Source organism: Solanum tuberosum, unplaced genomic scaffold (assembly GCF_000226075.1).
Source record: "Solanum tuberosum cultivar DM 1-3 516 R44 unplaced genomic scaffold, SolTub_3.0 scf00375, whole genome shotgun sequence".
NCBI classification, from domain to species: Eukaryota; Viridiplantae; Streptophyta; class Magnoliopsida; order Solanales; family Solanaceae; genus Solanum; species Solanum tuberosum.
Window position 1 is genome coordinate 172,816 of NW_006239299.1, and position 12,754 is coordinate 185,569.

Sequence of the window (12,754 nt, forward strand, 5' to 3'; positions counted from 1 at the left end):
TATATTAACTACAAAAAGAATATTTGTCCCCAAATGCATAGTATTTGCAACGAACTTATTTGTCATAAAAATGTAAATATTTTGTAGCTAAAAATATCATATTGTCACTAAAGGTGTGTCTAATAATGACAAAATTTATTTGTCACTAATTATTAATTTAATTAGTGACGATCTTGATCGTCTTTAACGTTATGCATAATGCAGTTAGATGCGGAAGGTCATTTTTTATGTAATAAGATAGAGGGTTCGGGTTTTGACGCTTCTTAGCCATATCAGTTCAGTTTTGGTCTCATAGGATGGTTGGTTCGGGTTTTGAGACTTTTATTTTCAGTTTGTGTCGTTGTTTGTGTCGTTAAGCGTTTTAACTTTTAACTTTTGGCTAAAATTTGAACTAGGTCAATTTTTTTGGGAAACATGTTCAAATTTGAATTTCGTCAGCGCAGTTAGCTCTGGAAGGTCATTTTTTCGTCTTATAGGATGGTTGATTTGGATTTTGAGGTTTTCATATTCAGTTTGTACCGTTAGGCGTTTTAACTTTTAACTTTTGGCCAAAATTTGACTTTGCTTTACATTTTTTGTAAACGTGCTCTGATGAGAATTTCGTCAGCGCGATTAGCTTTGGAAGGTCATTCTTATATCTAATAGGATGGTTAGTTCAGGTTTTGAGGCTTCCATTTTCAGTTTGTGCTGTTAGGCGTTTTAACTTTAATTTTGGCCAAAATTTAGATTTTGGTCAATATTTTTGGTAAACGTGCTCAAATTAAAATTTTGATATAATGATATGTGTCATATTGAGATTAATTTAACTTGTTATCATAGATTTTGCATTGTTTCATTCAAATATGATTTATAAAATTGATATTAATATTTTTGGATTTATATTCGTGCTCTTAGATTTTTAAATGCAATAAATTAATAAATATTTTACTATTGGATAATCATTCAGTTAATAATATTTTGAACATATTGTCAATCAATTACTAACCTAACATTGAACTTGAATGATATATTACCAACAAACTAACAATTAATTAGTAAATTTATTAGAAAACAAATAATCATACTAACGTATTTAAAATTTATTACCAACAAGGGTTGTGGTGGAGTGGCAAGTACTCTTACATCCTTAACCAAGAGGTCTCATGTTCAATTCCCCTTGGGTGCCGAATCGCCTTGAATGATACTCCCTCCGTCCCTATTTACTTGTCCATATTTCCTTTTTTAGTTGTCCCTATTTAGTTGTCCATTTTGACAAATCAAGAAAGGACAACAAATTTTTTCCAATTATACCCTTATTTACACTTCTTGAAAATTGTAAAAGTGTATGTTGTTTCCCTCCAATTTATTTCACTTGAATTCAAATAAGTGGTTGTAATTTTGAAGTGAAAGTTGTCATAAGGGTAAATTGTAACTTTACTGTGCTAATCATTGTTGCCTTAATCTGTGTGCCATTTCTAAAGTGGACAACTAAAAGGGACGGAGGGAGTATATTACCAACAAACTAACAATCAATTAGTAAATTTATTAGAAAAACAAATAATCATACTAATGTATTTAAAATTTATTACCAACAAGGGTTGTGGTGGAGTGGTAATTACTGCATCATCCTTAACCAAGAGGTCTTAGGTTCGATTCCCCTTGGGTACGGAGTCGCCTTTGTTAGGGAGCGCTTTATTCCCCAATGTGGGACTTCCCGGTGTGAATCCGGATCCCAATGTGGGACTTCCCGGTGTGAATCCGGATCCCAGTCGGGCACTGGTGTGGGGTATCGGACACCGGATGGGAAACCAAGAAAAATAAAAGTATTTAAAATTTATTGGTAAATTACCAACAAAAATTTACTATAATTATCAACGTATTACCAACGGAATCGAATAATGAAAGAAAAAAATTTTTACTAACTCCTTTTCAATTCGTTAGTAAAGGTACTAACGATATACTAACCAAAAATTAGTTGGTGAATTTACCAACGGAAATTCCAGGGCCATGTTTCAAAATTTTGTAACAACATCTTTGGGTGTTTACCAACTGATTTTTGGTTGGTAGTTTACCAACAAATTAAAATCGGTTGGTAATATTTTACCGACGAGCCTTTTAGCAACAGATTAATATAAGTTGGCATTTGGTTGGTAACTCAATTTGCCACCCTGAAGACGACTTTTGATTAAAAAAGATATATATGAGTGCAGTAAAATTTACCCAATCTGTTTTTGGCGCATCTACTTGCGGTGAATTGAATGCCTTCGTTTTTAAAGAAAGATCTCCATCAACATTCAACAACATGACTATATGATCACCGTAATATTAAAATGATTCGTCAGTAGAGATGTAGAGGTGCCCAAAGTTTAAATCGCGAAAATAAATGATTAAGTAAATCAAAACCAATTGGAAAGGGGAAAAAAAGTTGACTCCACACCCTTTGTTTTAGGTAAGTAATACAATTTGGTGATCAAGCTATCAGCCAAAACTTTATAATGCACATAGTGTTGGGGTAGCAACATATTAAAACTATTTTAATGTTGATGAAATTAAAATACAATTCCAAAAGAAAGAAAAAAAACTACTCTTTGTTGATGACATAGGTAATTAACAAGCACTAGCCAAAAGCAATCAATATAAGGCGAGTAAGGAAGGGGGAAAAAAAGTGGATTGAGTAACAATAGTTTAACAATAGTACCATGATAAAAAAAATGAAATAATTAAGTACTCTTTTTTGACGATTAGAAATTCTCGTCATCAGCTTTCTTGAGTTCGTTTAGTAATACAAGTCCTTGTTTGACTTTCATGTTTCCCTTCCTTTTTTGCTAGGATTGAAAATCCTGTAATTTACATATCCATAGATAAAATCCTTGGATTTCCGAAAATAGTGTAAGATGAAATGTTTTGAGTCATTACTATTTGACTCTGACTCTGACTCGGACCTGTTATAAAAAAGTCGAGGTATTTGTGGCATGTTAATTTTGAGGATCACTTGTTCTAGCATAATGTAGAACCATGACATGATTAGAAGTTTCTGAAGGAAGCAAAGTGAGGATATTGTCAGCAGCATTAGTAGTAGTAGTCCATATATGATCTCTAACATGTTGCAATGTCAAGAATGGTTGGAGTTGTTGGCCTCTACATGTTATCTCTATCTGGAGTTGCATAAGAGTCAAATTGTTCATTACATGCACCAAACATCACCATTATATTAGTGAAAAAAATTTATGTATCACTGTGGAGTCAAAATTTTCACTAAGAGAATTCAAAATATAAAGATGGAAAACACACAAAAAGCCAAGGAAGTTCACATATGATATGATATAGAGACTCCATGATATATATACATATCTTAGTTCCACCCTTAACCACCTTTTGATACCTTAGTTCCACTCATGCTCGTACTGATATTTTCACTAAGAGATTTTAAAATATAAAAATGTAAACACACAAGAAAACAAGGAAGTTCACATATAATATGATATAGAGACTCTATGATATATATACATATCTTAGTTCCACCCTTAACCCCCTTTTGATACCTTAGTTCCACTCATGCTCGTACTGATATTTTCACTAAGAGAATTCAAAATATTAAGATGTAAACATATAAGAAGCCAAGAAAGTTCACATATGATATGATATAGAGACTCTATGATATATATATCTTAGTTTCACCCTTAACCCCCTTCTAATACCTTAGTTCAGCCCATGCTCACACCGATGTTACACCCATTCGAAATGAAACGATTTGTTTTGGTTACTCACTCTCACCAGTTAATATTCGTTGGAATGTCTCAATTAATTTTAATTTGCATCGCGTAAGATCAACTTAGAAGGAAATCACTCCATACCCTCATTTTTCTCATTGAAAGGATCAATGTTACATAGTATGAAAGCTTAATTATTTTTTAGTCATGAATAACATGACAATCAACTTGACATGATGGACATAACTTATGAAAGCAACTTGATAAATGCTTGGCTAAAAAAGGTAAATATAAGAGTTTGCAAACATTTTGAATCCACTTTAACAACTCATTATTAATGGAATTAATTGATAGTTTGATATCTAAATAAGATAACTAACATGTTATAATACATTAAATTACACTAATAATTATTATTTTGTATATTATTAATGTATACACGTGTGAAATCAACATGCAAAAAAAAAAGAGTAAGTGAGAACAGACCAAATGGGTCGGGCAACCCACCGATCCCATGGTTGAAAACTACTACAAACTTTAATCATATTAGAGGTCCACTTAGACTTTGCTTCTAATCTAGAATGATTATACCCTAGACTTCTTCAAATAAATAAATATATGTACTCCCTGATTATGAGGTAAAGATTTCCCATATCTTAGTAATTGATAGAAAATTATTTTTATCCTTAGAATTGACAGATAAATATTTGAGGGAGAAAAAAAAAACAAAAAGAAAATATGTATATGGAATATAAACAGTGTATACTTTATACTAATATACATATACTATACCTACATATACCTATAATATACATATCTATGCATATACACAACATATACATACCATACAATTGAGTGTATATGTAATGTATACATCGTTCATATTTAGTAAATTAGATGGTTGAACGGTATATATTGGTAACTATCCCTTAAAATATCCCCCTCCGTGCAAATTTATGTTACAACACTTTTATTTCGAATTTATCCAAAAAAAAACGGATATCATTTCATATTTAGTACCTTCTTCATCTCAATTTATGTGAATGTGTTTGACTTGACATAAAATTTAAGAAATAAAAGAAAAAAAATTAAATTTGTGATTTGAAATGAGATACTAGTAGATATTATTGTATGACTATAAATAATTTCATTAAAGATAATTTGAATATCAAAAATTAAATTATCAATACTAAAATAATGTTATTTTTTGGACGGGCTATAAATAAAAAGAAGGAAGTAACAATTTAGTTTTAAAATATTATTTTTTTTCTTAGTAAAATAATTTACAAATACATATATATCTATAACTTATTTTTAATCACAAATTAAAATCTTTTTTTCTTTTTTAAAACTTAATGGTCAATCAAATTTCACCACAAAAATTGGAAGGTGGGGTACTTAATTTGTATCTACAAAAGGGAAAACAAAAAAAAGTAAACAAAATAAACTCTACATGACTTGTACATATCACTTTATTGTCCTATAACCTATGATCCTATATTCATGCACGTCTCATTCACGTTGCTTTTTCTCTATCAATTCTTCAAAAGAGAATAAACTTAGATTTATTTATTTTTTTTAAAAGGAAAAATGACAAAAAAAAATTGTGAAATGAAGGTCAATATTCCTTCATGAATAATTATGAGACTTTAAATTCATTATTTTAAAGATCATTTTATCCATCCTGATTAAACGGAATTAAATAATTATTAAATTATACCCTTATTACTTTTCTTAATTTGTCGGCTATATTAATACAATTATTTATTATTATTAATATTTAACTATTCTCTTCTAGTTTTGTCTCTTTTGAACCATTCGTAATGATTTTACTATAAACTAATAGCTCATGCATTGCTTTCCTCCGACGTGTTCTTTCTTTTATTTTATTACTATTTTCTCGAGACGGGTCTCTTCAGATACAGTTTATCGATAACATAGTAGCTTATAGTTATATTTATACATATATTAATTTTTTTATAAATATTTAATTATAAATTCAGTTATTATTATTTGAAATTAATATATAAATTTTAAATTCTAAATTAGGTTTTTTATTTTCTTTAGGGTTACTTTTTAAATGGACAAAAAGTTTCTTTTTGATTCTATCAAAGTGCACCACTTAGAGGAAAAAGAGAGGAAGAAAAGAAAGGGTTTAAACTTTAAATATATTAATTATCTATGAGAAAATAAGAGGGTATTGGGTCCTACAATCCTCCATGGGATAGTTGAGTTGAAATGAACGAAAGCATGACGAAATTTATTGTCATATATAGAGTCATGATGATAATTGATAAGGGCAAATTAAGGCCATGCAAAAATTTAGTGTGCTAGGGCTTACCATGACGTCTTTCTTACGTGCGGACCTAATTTCTTTTATGGACTAAACACGTAAATATATATTTTGCTTTTTGGGGTGGTGTGTGTTGATAGCAAAGATTTGAACTTAAGATTTATGTCTGATCTGATATTATGTTAGAAAAATCTGATTATCTGATCTAAAAGCTTAAAATGTTAAAAAGAATAAACTTTTAAGTATTTAAGAGTCATTTGATAGTTAGTTAGAATGTGCTTTATTCATGTATTAAATCATACATATCTTATACCCTGTTTGGTTCCATTATTTCTTTTGGGTTACAGATAAAATTCTATATACACACCAAATATGATTTTTTGCTAGCTATTTAGAATCAATCCCACATAACTAATTTATGTGTATAAATTATGAGAGAATTTACGTTCACTTTTTTTTCCCTTGTTAAAAGTCAATGCACTATTCTACGACGAGAGGGAGTTGCTCAGATGGTAAGCACCCTTCACTTTCAACCCGAAGGTTGTGAGTTCGAGTCACCAAAGAAGCAAAAGGGGTGAGAGCTCCTAGGGAGGGATAAAAAAAAATCATCAAAAAAAAAAAAGAATCACTACTATTCTACATTTGCCTCAACAAATATCATTATTAGGCGCAAATTAGACCGTAAAAACAGGAAAGATAGTAAGCTTTTTGGAAATCTATCTTTCTATTTGGAAAATCTAAAATCCTACGATTCTTCCGTGTTTAAACTTTAGGGTAAAAAGAAAGGGTTTATGTGCTTGTTTCATTGATATATGTTCATATGATTCCATTGAGAATATGATTAAGTAAATAAGAGTCTATTTTCTCTAATAACTTAAGCTTTTAAATTAGATGATCACATATAATAATAATATGAAATCAGAGCAGGCAAATGTCCTATTGGGTTCGAGTCACACCACCACCCTTAATCTAAAAGAATTTCCATCCGTTTGACTCATAAAAAAGGAATCAAAGTAAGCACATGATCAAAAGGTCTGTTCAGAATATAACTAAGTAAACAACAATATTTAGAGATCGTTTGATAGGATGTATAAAAATAGTATTGATACTGAACTTTAGTACCAAACAACCCCTTAAACCTCCAAGAAACTTAGATGTAAGCAATACATATGATTAGGTAATGCAAATTAAGGAAAGAAAGAGAAAATATATATACAATTATGGTATGAACTATCATTGATATCATATTCCCTACCATTAAAACTTTAATCATTTGTCACTTAGTTGCCATGACGTGTTAGAGCGTTGTTTTTTTTTTTTTTTTTTAAGTTTGAGTAAACACAAGACATGATAACCAAAAACTCAAGTCAACTTGGGTAGGACATACAAATAAAGGCCAAATAATAATAACATTAAGACGGCAATGATACATAATGTACCCATTCGTGAATATTAAGAAGCAACATTATTAAACAAGTACAACCTATACATTCTACGAAAGCATGCCACAATTACATAATTTCAATGCTTACAAAATAAATAAATATATATATATGCAACAAGTAACACGTAGAATTAGAAATAGCTCCATTTTTATTAACTAATTAATAATAATGTTAGGTCAATAATTAATTTGATTAAAAAAATTATTTTCGTTGAGTTTATCGTTTTAGATAGAGATTGTTGGTACATGTAGGTGCATTTTTTGCGCTAAAGAAATGTATATTTATATGAGTTTAAGACTTTAAGTTATATACTAAATTTTATACCATCAAGCCACTTTTAGCTAGTATAACCTGTCGTATTTTCAAGATTATATCATTTAAATGATCTCGCAGCAGTGTATATAACTTAAACTATATTTATATTAGTACTTCGTTTAAGGATATGTTATTATGTACTGCACCATCAAAGAATGTGGTGCAGCAGATAAGATTGTTTCTATTTTAACAAGAGATTTAGGTTTTGACCCCTGGATATGAAATAATCTTAGTGTTTTAATTTCCTCCAAATGGATCCTATGCGGAAGGAATATGGATTAATTCGACTCCAATATGAATATTGTACACCGAACACAAAAAGAGATTATGTAGTGCAAGGAAAGAATAATAAAAAAAAACATGTGGCTTCGAATTAGTCGGGGTACAAGGGTTGACCTATCGTAAATACATATAATGAGTCCTAATAAATAGTATGTATGGAATGTTTAAGAAATATAATAATGTTATATGTCATACATCCTAACAACTTAAACATTAATCCATTCAAAGTCGTATCTTTTTAGTATGTGTTTATGATAAAAACCCTAATACAAGTTATTATTTTAGGTAGGTGAAGAAAAATTATTTTATTCTATAGAAGCAACTTCGAAAAGAGAATTCTTTAGCTAATTATTTAATAACATTTGATGTAAATTTATAGCTGGTTCTTAACAGATATTATTATCAATCATTAATATGGAATGAATCTTAAAGGATCCTAACATCAAAATAAAATAAAAAAGTTTAAGAGGAAACAACTATATGATTGACTGTTTCTTTTGTCTACATGCATGCAAATCACTTGACATTCTTGTATGTAATTATTTATTGATTTCCAATTTAGATTATTAATTAATCTTTTGTGGTTGGGTTTAATTAAGGGTTAATGAGGAGAAGTTGTTGGGATATTGAAATAATAAGTTAATATAACTTCTCCTTTTAATTGCTCAATTGGCTAACTAACTAATAAATTCATATGCATATCCTACAACACCATATATGTAACAAAATTTGAAATAATTAATTCATATTAGTGTACAAAAAATACAAATAAGCCATTTTCCATTCTATTCTTTCACGCACATAAATATTAGAAGCAAGATGAATGAAATAGAAAAAAAATGGAATTAAATTGATGGATGTTATAATTTGGAAACCTAATTTAAGATTTTTAATTTTAAAACCATTTCTGATCATTATCAGGTAAATAATAGAAGAAAATATGTAAGTCTAAATGAGGAAGAGTGCATATGTGCAATACTACGATAACAACAACATAACAACATAACATATTTAGTGTAGTCTCATAAAATGGGATATCAACATAATAGAGTGTACACAGACCTAATTCCTCTATCTTAGACAGGTTGTTACCGATAGTTTCTCCGCTCAAGAAATGCATTTATTTATATAATATAATACTTGAACCAAAAAAATAAATTCCTCAGTAATAGCTTTTGAAAAAAATTAGAACTTTATTATTTTCTTCACTAATAAAGGGGGAAGAAAAGGAAGAGAATTCCAATCACTATACGAGTTTTAGAAACTTTTGGAAGCTTTAAGCGATGGACTTGTTTGGTGTAATGAGGGAAAAAAGGTTTCATCTAAATATATGTGCTAGGCATCTATATTCCAAAATGTGTTTTAGTTTAACTGTATACGGAGTTTAATAAAGTAATTCTTTTTTTAAAAGATATTGTAATTTTAAACTAAAGATATGTATAATATATCAAAATGATTTCTGAATTTGATCGTCTTAAATATGTTAGGTAGGATATTAAATTTATAAAATTATCTAATTTAGAAAGTGACTTTTCTCTATACTTATGACCCCAAATCTATATAGGAAAGCAAGCAACTACGCTTTCAGTAAGTATGATCTTATTATATGTATATTTTATAAATGTTTTTCATCTATATACACAAATTCGAATAGAAATAGTTGTATTGAAGTATGACATCATCTCATTAGTTATTTAAGTACAGTATATTATATCTCAATACACCCTCTCATATGTAGGTCTGATTTTCCTTTATTCATGAACCAAACACATGGCATATACATGTTTTTCTGCTTCTGGGATAACGGTGAGATTTGAACTCAGAACCTTTTATCTACTTTAATGCAATCTTAAAATATGTGAATCATTTCATTCAAAAGCTTAAGCTTTTAGAAAGAAAGCACTTTTATTACTAAATCCTATTATGTATATTTCAGTCACAAATACAGTTGAACCTACAACACTTGCTCTAAATTCGCATATATATATGAATCATTCCACAAAGATTGGAAATGTTACTTTCTTGGAAGTAAATGAAAAGAAACGAACCGTGAAAGTCATCAAAAATGCAAAGATTTATTCCTATTAAGAAAGAATATTTGAGTGATTTTGGGGCTAATTAATAAGGTAGCATGTAGTTTTCTTTTTCTTGTGTTTCTTACTTTGTCCATACTCTAAAATCATTCAATAATAGAATAATAACAATGTGCTAATTAATAATCCCTACATATATTTTTTCTACTATGCACTTCCTTAATTATAAGTAGTTTAAACAAAGATCTTAAGCTAATAATACAAAAAGAGAAAGAATTAATGAAGATGGATGGCTACCTAGAAAATGTACCTCCCACCTAATTATGAAGTTCCCTCAATCCATAATGAATATTACCCTAAATAAAATCATTAATAATTAATTAGTTCTGCTGTTTCTTTCATGTTTTTTCCCCACACCAACCATTGTACTCTTGTAAATTAACATGTTATGGATTTAATGGTTCAAATATTATATTGGTCTTATTAGTTCTTCTTGAAGTCTTATAGTTAACGGTTTTTCAAGCAAACATGAAACATTTTTTCAAAAACCATTAATAAAATTTGAGTCGGTTAATTTCTCTGATGGTTAATTCAACTATAGTTATTATATCAGAAAGCTAAATCACATTCTTTGATGAAAAAAATAAGAATCAAGAAGAAGCTTATGACTTTCAAAAATAATAACGAGTGACCATATGAGAAATCAACCAGCAAGGATAGAAATGCAATGGTGGGTTACATACCTCTGATTCATTTTCCAATTGTAGCTTATTGACCAAATACTTCAAGACTAGTCGTATTGTCATCCTCCCATCTCTTTAACAATTATGAAAATAACAAAAAAAAAAATGATAAATTAAAATGTTAACCAAAATTAAAAGAAATATGAAGTTTAAATTATAATGAAACAAAAAAACAAATAGATTTTGACTTACTTGATCCTAAGGTAGCTCTTGGATATTTGTGGCAAAAAGGGTTCTTTTGTTCTGCATCATAAGGCAAAAGTACACAAATTTAGTCAATCAAATTTTGAAGATAATTTGGAAAGAAACTAAATAAGCTATAGGAAAAAGAAAAAACACAAATTATGTAGCTAAACAGTAATTAAATTCGCTGCTAATCTTATGTAGTAGTATGAATTAGAGATAAATTATCAAAACTAGCAATTTAACAACAAATTAGCAACGATTTTTTTTTTGATTTTGTATTTACTTACTGGTTTGAGGATGGTTGTAGCGAAAACCATAACCCAGAATGTGGTCTTCGAGGTGGATGAACAACCCGAAAATCTATAGAACTTGGTCCTGGAACCCCTCCCAGTACTGGGAATGGTCCAGGACCAAAATGTGAACCGGATGACACTAGAGACAGATTCATATTTTGTTGGATTGGCGTGGTCATAGGCCTAAAACCCCAATTAATAATCTCTTGTTGTTGTTGTTGTGGAAACATTGTCGTAGAACTACTTCCTACACCCATCCCTGGATATTGTTGTAAAAATAAAGATGATGATGTAGTAATAGCAGTACTAGTAGTCAGAAACTGTTGTTGATATCTTCGAGGTGGTGGTGGTGGTGGTGCTCGAAATTCATTCATATGTACTGTTGGTTTCCCTTGTTGGGAACTAACTGTTGGTAATAGATCAAGTTCCACTAATCCGCTTCCACCTGTTGATCTTCTAGAATTCTCTTCTGGCTTATTACTGGTGGGCATATACGTATGCCCACCAATACTTAATTGAAGCCACCCTTTTTCCTCTTCGTCCTCCTCTTCCTTGTGGTTTTTGTTGTCAGTATTATCATTGTTGTTATCTTTGGAACTCGAACCAGTTTCATTAATACTTCCGGTTCTTGACTCATCTTCAGCCATTACTGCTAGATCCGACCCTAAAACATATGAATTATCTCGTTGCACATAATATTCCTCATCATCCTCTGCATCTAATCGGGTCATAAGATTAAAATTACTCTCGTAATCACCTAAACCAAAACCATAAATACTAGTACTCCTTTGAATTAAATTCTCTCTAGAAATGTTTTCACAAGGATTGATCATAGTCATGTTGATATCCTCGAGAAGAAAGAGATACCGCCGAAAATTACCTTGATCTCTTTAATGTAAGCCATAGAAATAAGAAGAGAGATGTTTTAGTGATATTTTTGGGAAGAAAAAACATGTTTTCTTGAAATAATGGAGATAGAGATATCCATTGACCAGCAGAAGAAAAATTTCTAGTAATAATATATATACATATATATATATACTATATGGTTTTTTTTTCTTATGATGGACAAAATATCATAAAAAGTGACAAGAAGGAGAATAATACTTAGCTACCTGCGAATCTCACTTTCCATTAATTCTCTTTGTTTGGAAGCTTGTAAGGGATGAAATTTGTTTTTTTTTTCTTTTTCCATAGGGGTAAAATAGATGGTGGTAAGTCACTTGTAGACATAGTATTTTATTTATATTATATTCTTCTTGCACATCTCTATTTATATTATAATGTTCGAATGGTAAGTACCTCTTATTTTCAATCAGAAGGATGTGAGTTTGAGTCATCAAGGGAGTAAAAAAAGGGTGGAAGCTCCTAGGAAGAGAGGTGAAAATTATATGTCAGAATTAATATCTCCTTGCCACTAACAAAATGACTAGAAGAAAATGACCCCTTTTTTTCTTTTCTTTCAAGATTTCTTA

The 12,754-nt window shown here is 29.7% G+C and overlaps 1 protein-coding gene across 1 annotated transcript; it reads right to left on the reverse strand.

Moving 5' to 3' along the window:
* Positions 1-2,571: 2,571 nt before the first annotated feature.
* LOC102580027 (uncharacterized) lies at positions 2,572-12,271 on the reverse strand. Its single transcript, XM_006361862.2, has 4 exons — positions 11,274-12,271; positions 10,993-11,043; positions 10,801-10,873; positions 2,572-3,134 (listed from the first exon to the last, which is right to left on the reverse strand). The coding sequence occupies exons 1-4, from the start codon at positions 12,116-12,118 to the stop codon at positions 2,955-2,957; spliced, it is 1,149 nt and encodes a 382-aa protein (XP_006361924.2). The 5' UTR covers positions 12,119-12,271; the 3' UTR covers positions 2,572-2,954.
* Between the last annotated feature and the right edge of the window lie 483 nt (positions 12,272-12,754).